The sequence below is a fragment of the Monopterus albus genome, unplaced genomic scaffold (assembly GCF_001952655.1).
Source record: "Monopterus albus unplaced genomic scaffold, M_albus_1.0 scaffold373.1, whole genome shotgun sequence".
NCBI lineage: Eukaryota > Metazoa > Chordata > Actinopteri > Synbranchiformes > Synbranchidae > Monopterus > Monopterus albus.
The window spans coordinates 112,809-120,533 of NW_018128253.1; the positions used below are offsets into that span (position 1 = coordinate 112,809).

Genomic DNA, 7,725 nt, shown 5'->3' on the forward strand with positions numbered 1-7,725 from the left:
AAGACATATTAGCCAGTTTAGAGTACATATAGGCTACCCTTGTTAAATATGCACTCCCAAACTTGTCATTGCAACGGTTGTGAAATAATTTCATCCTTACAGAGGTTTGCGCTCCTACAAAGGCTAAAACCAGTGTATTACAGTGTGTTATGTGGTAGGGTACAGACCTTCAGTCACTTACACATTATTCAATAAGAATGGTGGCAACATTTTCACATTTGCACAGCCTTCTGTTATCATTTAATCACAATCAGAAGGTAAATCTCATTAAAATATATTTTAATAAATTTTTTTTTAATGTTAACTAATTTTTGTAGTAGAAACTAGGGATGGGCACGTCAAGCTAAAATGCTGTTCGATATTTTCTGGGAGCTATTTGACAAAGATCATCAGCGCTTGTCAGACTGCACAGCTCGCATGCATTATCATACAGTTTATCCCACTGTGCCATTACCTTTTTTTGTGGCTGTAGTTTCTGCATGTTTCTGCTGTGTATTTGGTGCTGTAGTAAAATGAAATACTGACCCCGTTATCTTATTTCTGTGTGCCGGTAAAAGTAAGAAAAACTGGCTCTTTGTCTTTAAAGACAAAACCACAGTCGAATGAAATATTCAATATTTCTAAATTTAACAACTAATCAATTACTTGAAAATAATTGCCCAGCCCTAGTAGAAACATTGCTTTAAGCAGTCGTATCAGCAAGTACTCAAATGTAAGTACAGTAAAGAGTGGAATCATTGCATCCCTAATGTTATCCATTCTGCCAACCATTCACCTCTTAAATCTTGGATCCATAACAGCCTTGTTAAAGGGTTATTAGGTCTGTGCCATCAATCTTTTAAATAAGGATAATCGGCTTTATTGGCCAAGTATGTTACACACAAGGAATGTGTTTCCGGTACAGAACTGAGGCAGCCATCTGCAGCGCCAACTCAACCAATGGCTCTAACCATCTTGGGCAAGGGGGGGGGGGTTAGTGTCTTGCCCAAGGACACTTCGACATGTGGACGGGAGCACCTAACACCTCCTCATCTTCTTGCCCTGTTTCACTGAGTTGCTGCATGTTGAGTCATTCTCGGATATCCTATTTCATTTTTAAAGGAAAAGCAGAGCATAAGATCCTGTCCACTAGCTCTGAAACCTGCCTCAGTCTGCATGCATCTCTGACTTGATGGGCCAGCTGTATGTCTTCTGCCTGTTTCTTAACCCTTCATCTTTCTTCCTGTATTAATTTCCTCCTTTCTCTGCTCTGCTTGCCTTCCTTTCCGGAGCAGAATAATGTATCGCACATATAGGATGTGAGTACCTCTTCCCTCTTTCTTGTGCTGTAACTGTAAGACCACCTTTCTGAATGTAATATCATACTCATCATTCATTAGACTAATGATCAGAAAGGCTTCCTGTGACAGGGTTATAGTGGTGCTTCTTCACATGGTAGGGATAAGGGTCTAATCCTGTTCCCCGCTGTCGTGTTGTTTGGTAAAACACCAGACTAATGTTCAAAATGTCCTGTTGTCACTTAAAATTAGAGTTAGGTATTGGTTCAATCGATTCAGATTCTGCTTATTGATGCCAGTTTTTGGTTCTAATTCCAATGTTTTGTGGAACATTTAGGGTATGTATCAGTAACCAGTCAAATGTGGCACAAAGGTTTTTCTTTCCTTTAATTTATAAAATTTAATATTGCTCTTGTAAGGAATGATCACTAACAGCACTTATAAACCAAAACTGTTGAAATAACTATGGGGGGGGTGGATTCTGATTGGACAGACTCTTCCTGGAGGGTTGTTGGGAATTAGGGTCTTAGTTGTCTCCCCTGCAGAGAAACTTTACACCCTTTAATCTACACCTACCAGTAATTTTCCTGATGTGCTAACGGGCCATCTTTGATATTTTCCAAGTCCATGTATATTGCTGTGAATAGGTATTAGTCATGCATTTTGCCAACTTAAACGAAGGACGCATCGTCACCACTTCCCTCCACTATGCAAAAGTGAAGCTAAAATGTCATGAATGCGGCAGCTGCCGTCTTGCTTTTTTGCCACCAGGTTATGCACAACAGCAACCAGAAGTTGAGTGACCACTTTGGACTGCTAATTAAAGCTGTCAAATCAACCAAAATACACCTCTTTTAAGTCATTAAATAACTTCTTAAAAACAAACTTAGCAGAAAGATGACCATTTGTACAGCATAATAATATCAACCAAAAACCACAGAAGTTACTTCTGGGAAAATTTTATTTATTTTTAGTATGGCTTGTTTGGGGAGTTTAAAATTATTCCTAGGAAATTGAGTTGTTTTAGTTTTTTCTGTTTTTCAGACATTAACTGGCAACACTTGTACATACAAGTCTTTTTTTTGTCGGCGCATAGACTTCTCCTGATTGTTTTTAATGTACTTTTATTCTCACAAAAGGGCTTTTTATGATAATTCGGCCTAAGGTGTTCTGCAAAAACACTTGCTGCTGTGCTGTGCTGCACCTTAGCCTGTCTGTGGCAGGATGAACCCTGTCTAGAACCTCTGAGAAGCAGAGCACGGGTCACAGTGAAGCCAGACAGCAGCTGGCTACCCAACCCACATCCTTAACTTGCAAATGTTATTTTGATGTCACTTAAAGTGGCTTAGGTAAAAGTGGCCTAGGTAAAAAAAAAAAATTCATCCTTACCGCTTAGGCTAATAATGTCATTTAATCATGTCATGTCTTCTCAACACACCCACTGAATGTCTTGAGCTAATTCCACAGCATCTCTATTGGGTTAAGGTCTGGGCTTTGATTGGGCCCCGGCAAAAGCTGGATTTTCTTTGAACGCATTCTGTCGTAGATCTAGTTCAAGGTTTAGGGTCCAGAGTCCTGCTGCATCACCAGCTTCTACTAGGCTCCGCTGGTGGACAAGCCACCCTGACATTATCCTGGGAGATTCCTTGATAAATGTGGCGATTCATTTTCTCCTCAGTGACTGCAAACTGTCCATGCCCAGAGGCAGCAAAGCAGCCTCAAATCTCGATGCTCCCTTGCCCTACTTCACTGTTAGGATGCTTTCATGTTGGTACAAAGTGCCCTTCTTTATGCTATGCATGGCACTTTCCCTGGCAGTGGAGCTTTACTTTCATCATTTTCCCATTAATGTTCTGGAGGGTCAAGTTGCTGTTTGGCAGCCATTTCCTCCATGGTGTCCATGGACACCACACACCATGATTTGTGTGTGCTAGAGTCACGAACGGAGACGCTAACCACTTCAGTGATTCCTTTACACCTTTAGCAATTGTTGGACTCAACCAGTCCTGCGTGTCCTTTTATGAAGAATGCTCAAAGACAAATCTGTCTTTTGAGATATTTATTACAATCAATATTTAAGAAAAAATATTCAAGAAAAGCAATACAGAGCTCTGGATTCCGTCTTTTTCTGAAGCCCTATCACAGAGAAATATAGCGCATAGCTGCTGCAGGAAGCCGGAACCACGAGTTTCCTCTACATAGAGAATTTATAATAAGAGTCATGCAAATGATCTGACATCATCCGTGTTGTCCTTCATCCTCGTTTCTTGACCTCGTTCTGACCCCTCATTTGGTGATCTTGTCGCCAGGCAGATTTTGATCTGTGACACTAAGTACAACATCCTGACCTTTTGACCTAGACATTACACTCCTACATACGTCCTTATAAACAGTTAGTTGTTGTCTGCAGATTTAGGTAAAGTAAACTTGTAGATATATTTGCTAATGCAGATTATGTCAATCCTAGAATTTCCTATGTAGATAAATGTTGATAATCTGAAGCCAAGACAATCAGACCTTACACCCACACACTATTCTTGTGCAGACAGTTTAGTCATCTCAGTATGTATGTTGTTCTGAGTCTCTCTGCACCTCTCAAAGCATTCCATGTCCACATGTCAAATCTTTACAAAGGTCAAACAGATTAAACAATTATTTGAAGTTTTGCAAATACATAACATAGCACTATATCATTTTATCAAGAATTTCTTTCTGCACATTCTAGGCTTGCTTGCTACCTCACCGAGCACTCTGCATTGTGCCTTTGCAGCCTTTTCTCAATTTAACTAAACAGCACCAGCAGTCTGGTTGTAGTCCGGGTTTGCTAACTCCCAACTCCAGTTAGCTTTTATTGATGTCCTTACCCTAGGAATTCACTCATGTTTTCCAGCCTGCAGTGTGAATCTTTGAATGGTGTATCAGTATGGACAACAACAATACAATGATTTGTGTTATTAGTTGGGTATATTGTTTGTTCATAAATGTAGGTGATCCGGCCACATGTTAAGATGCATAAATACTTGTAATTTCAAAGGGCTCATTTTCTTTTATCACTGAGCTAAATGTACTGTCCTGTCCACTGTATTCACCTCATCTTCACCATCTATCCTCTGATCTCTCCATCCATCTATCCATCCACCCACCCAGTCAATCTCGTCAGAACATCCAGCACAGCGAGTCCTCCCACCCGTCAATCCCTAAGGAGTTCCAGTTGGACTTGGACATGATCGAGATGGACCAAAACAGAGTGTGTGATTTGCCAGACCTTGTCCAGCACAAGTTGGATGAGCTGCTCGAGCCCATCGTGATCCCAGAACCCAAGTAAACACACTCAGAAACAAGAAAATGACTAAATTTAACAGACACTGAAGCACATATGCATTTCAGACAGAATGTCGAGCATTAAAAATGCTAAATCTGAGCTTAATATTGTTTGTTTTTGTATTGAAAGGATACGCTCTGTCTCTCCGCACTTTGATGACCTCCACAACAGCACGGCCTCCACAATCAACTTTGTCATCTCTCAGGTGGCTAGCAGTGACATGAACACCAGCATACAGGCACTGGCACAGGTAAAACACTCAACCACTGGTTTGATGAAGCATGTTTAAAGTTAGGATGGCACCTGTAAATGATGAAGCTCGTGCTGTTACTGTTAGCTGGAACACAACCTGTTGTCAATGACATCACAGCACTGTAGCTGCAGTATCTGTTCACAGTGGGCATGCCATTGTTAGTGTCTGTGGAGTATACAAAGACATGAAGCCAGCATCTGTGACATCATAGGTGAAGGGGGGTTCTAAAGCCAACATTTCCCTTCACTGCTGTCTCTTTCTGGCAATTAGAGCCAAATTATTTGATAATCAGATTTAATTAACTCTTATCAAAAATGTTTGTGCTCATGTAATTTCAGATAGTTTCCTTTTTTTAAAATTAATATTTATTTTGGTGTTTGCTCCCTTTTAGCACTGTCTTTGGTCTCTCCCAACTCCTGAGGGGAATATCTGACTTTTGTAGCTGCGTTGAAGTGAGATTAAAAGTGTGTGCTTTGTACCATGCAGATCGATGAAGTGTTGCGGCAGCAGGACAAAGCAGAAGTGATGTCAGGACACATTGATCAGTTCCTCATTGCAACCTTTATGCAGCTGCGGCTCATCAACAGCACACACATGGCTGATGACCGGCTGGACAAGAAGGACATCATCAAACTATATAGTTGCATCATAGGAAACATGTTGTCTGTGAGTCACCTCCTGCTGCTGCTCTCCTACACACGGCTAATGTGATACGTCAGTGGTGAGATTGATTAGAAACCCAACCAGCATCTTTGTGAACTTCCTCTTGTCGCCTTTTGTCAGCTGTTCTCTATGGAGTCCCTGGCCAGAGAGCCGTCTATGGCTGTGGTGAAGGACCTGATGCACGGTCTGATAATACTGATGCTGGATGGCAGGGTAGAAGATATAGAAGATGGACAGCAGCTGATCAGATCTGTCAACCTGCTAGTAATCAGAGTCCTGGAGAAGTCTGACCAGACCAACATGATCAGGTTAGGATGCAGAAGTTGTTCACATTAAGATTCAGTTTTAATTTGCTCAGGAGCATAACATTCTTCCAGACAGGTACAGTATGTGCTGCATCCCAGGTGCCCAGTAGTTGGTGTTTAATATAGTACAGCTCATAGCAGTCACTACAGCTCAGGGGCACTGTGACCTGTTAGGACTGGCCTGGCTGAATGACATTAAACAAATCCAGAAGAAACTAACTTGTTTTGTTTCACCTGCTCAGTTAACTCCCTGTTTCCTGTCTCACTGTAGCGCTCTGCTGGTTTTGCTTCAAGACAGTTTAGTCATGACAGCCGGCCCTCCCATGTTCTCTGAACTAGTCATGAAGGTAAGGAGGCTTGCAGCACAGTCTGAGCCAGCTGCCCGTTTAAAAAGGCTTATACGCTTCATTCCTTTTGTGTGTTCAGTGTCTGTGGAGGATGATCCGCTTTCTCCCTGAGACCATCAACAACATCAACTTGGATCGGATCTTATTAGACGTCCATAACTTCATGAAAGTTTTCCCCAAAGAGAAACTCAAGCAGCTGAAGAGTGATGTCCCACACCGAACCCTCAAGACTCTCCTACACACACTCTGCAAGCTCACTGGGTCCAAGGTAGCGCTTACAATGTGTTTAACTGCATTCTGACCTCATTGACCTCAGTTCTCATTAAATGGTTTAGATCCTGGGTCAGAGTTATGGTAACTCTATATATCTTTTACTTAATTTCCATTCTGTTTATTGTACTCATGTATTGTAAAACAGATCCTGGACCACTTATCAATGATAGAGAATCGTAATGAGTCAGAGTTGGAGGCCCATTTGAGACGGGTGGTGAAACACTCTGGAAATCTGTCAGGAATCAAAGGCAACCAAGGCAATGAGAAGTCTGGTCTGCGCCCGGTGAGCAAGACGTACCAAATATCCAACAACATGTTTAAGGGAACATTTCATCAGGCTCTTGTCAAGAATGTACACATTCAGTAGCTCGTTTTCAGGATGATTGTTTCTAAATAAATTGTTTGTCCTGTTTTCTACCCAGGAGGATCGAATGTCAAAGGCAAAGGTCAGTGACATTCTGTCTGAAATCTTCAAGAAGATTGGTTCCAAGGAAAACACTAAAGAGGTCAGCTCAGCTGCATTCTGCAGTCACTTTTAGTGTAGCATCTGTTACAGCATAAAACTTAAAAAGGACTCTGTTAGTTTATTACAGACAGAAAACAATGTGTAACAAAGAGCCAAGGAAACGGTGTTTGATCATGTGCCAATCTTCATTTCAGGGTCTGACAGAGTTATACGAGTACAAACAGAAGTACTCTGATGCAGACGTGGAGCCCTTCCTCAAAAACACATCCCAGTTCTTCCAAAGCTACGTGGAGCGAGGCCTTCGCATGATAGAGTCTGAGAGAGAGGGCAAGGCTCGCATCCAACCCTCAGCAGGTACCACTGGAAGCTTCCCTTACATGGTCCGGTCAGAGGGAAATCAAGGGTGTGTAGTAATGCTGGTGTGTGTGTCTGTCTACAGTGATTCCTCATGATGTGGACTCCAGTCTGGGCACCAACAGTGAAGAGCTGAAACCAGCTGTTTACTATGAGAGACTCGAGAGGCTCAAGATCCTCAGACAGAGACAAGGCCTAGAGAACACCTCCAGGGTTCGTTTACTTCTGTGTGATTGATTTATTCTTTCAAGCATGTAGAAACAGTTGATATGACAACACACATAATTTTACACATAATCCAATATCAATTTGCTTATACCTAGTACATGCTTGAATGGAGTAGGAAGAAGTCAGACTTATCCAGTCCTACCCCATGACATCATCTTACCATCATTGGTTTGCAAGCAATAAATGATTCACTTCTATTCTCTTCTACACCACACAAGTAATATACTAAAGAATTAT

General features: G+C 41.6%; 1 protein-coding gene across 5 annotated transcripts in view; it reads left to right on the plus strand.

The window, feature by feature from the left end:
* The window catches only part of ckap5 (cytoskeleton associated protein 5), a 67,187-nt gene that overhangs the window by 53,701 nt on the left and 5,761 nt on the right, over positions 1-7,725 (plus strand). For 3 of the 5 annotated variants that reach the window (XM_020585655.1, XM_020585656.1, XM_020585658.1), the window contains 11 exons: positions 1,275-1,298; positions 4,425-4,598; positions 4,729-4,849; positions 5,339-5,518; positions 5,636-5,823; positions 6,092-6,167; positions 6,247-6,435; positions 6,586-6,723; positions 6,863-6,946; positions 7,101-7,260; positions 7,346-7,473. In XM_020585655.1, coding sequence (XP_020441311.1) covers positions 1,275-1,298; positions 4,425-4,598; positions 4,729-4,849; positions 5,339-5,518; positions 5,636-5,823; positions 6,092-6,167; positions 6,247-6,435; positions 6,586-6,723; positions 6,863-6,946; positions 7,101-7,260; positions 7,346-7,473 — 1,462 coding nt within the window. The remainder of the gene's footprint in view (positions 1-1,274; positions 1,299-4,424; positions 4,599-4,728; positions 4,850-5,338; positions 5,519-5,635; positions 5,824-6,091; positions 6,168-6,246; positions 6,436-6,585; positions 6,724-6,862; positions 6,947-7,100; positions 7,261-7,345; positions 7,474-7,725) is intronic. The other 2 variants (XM_020585657.1, XM_020585659.1) reach the window with 1 other exon arrangement.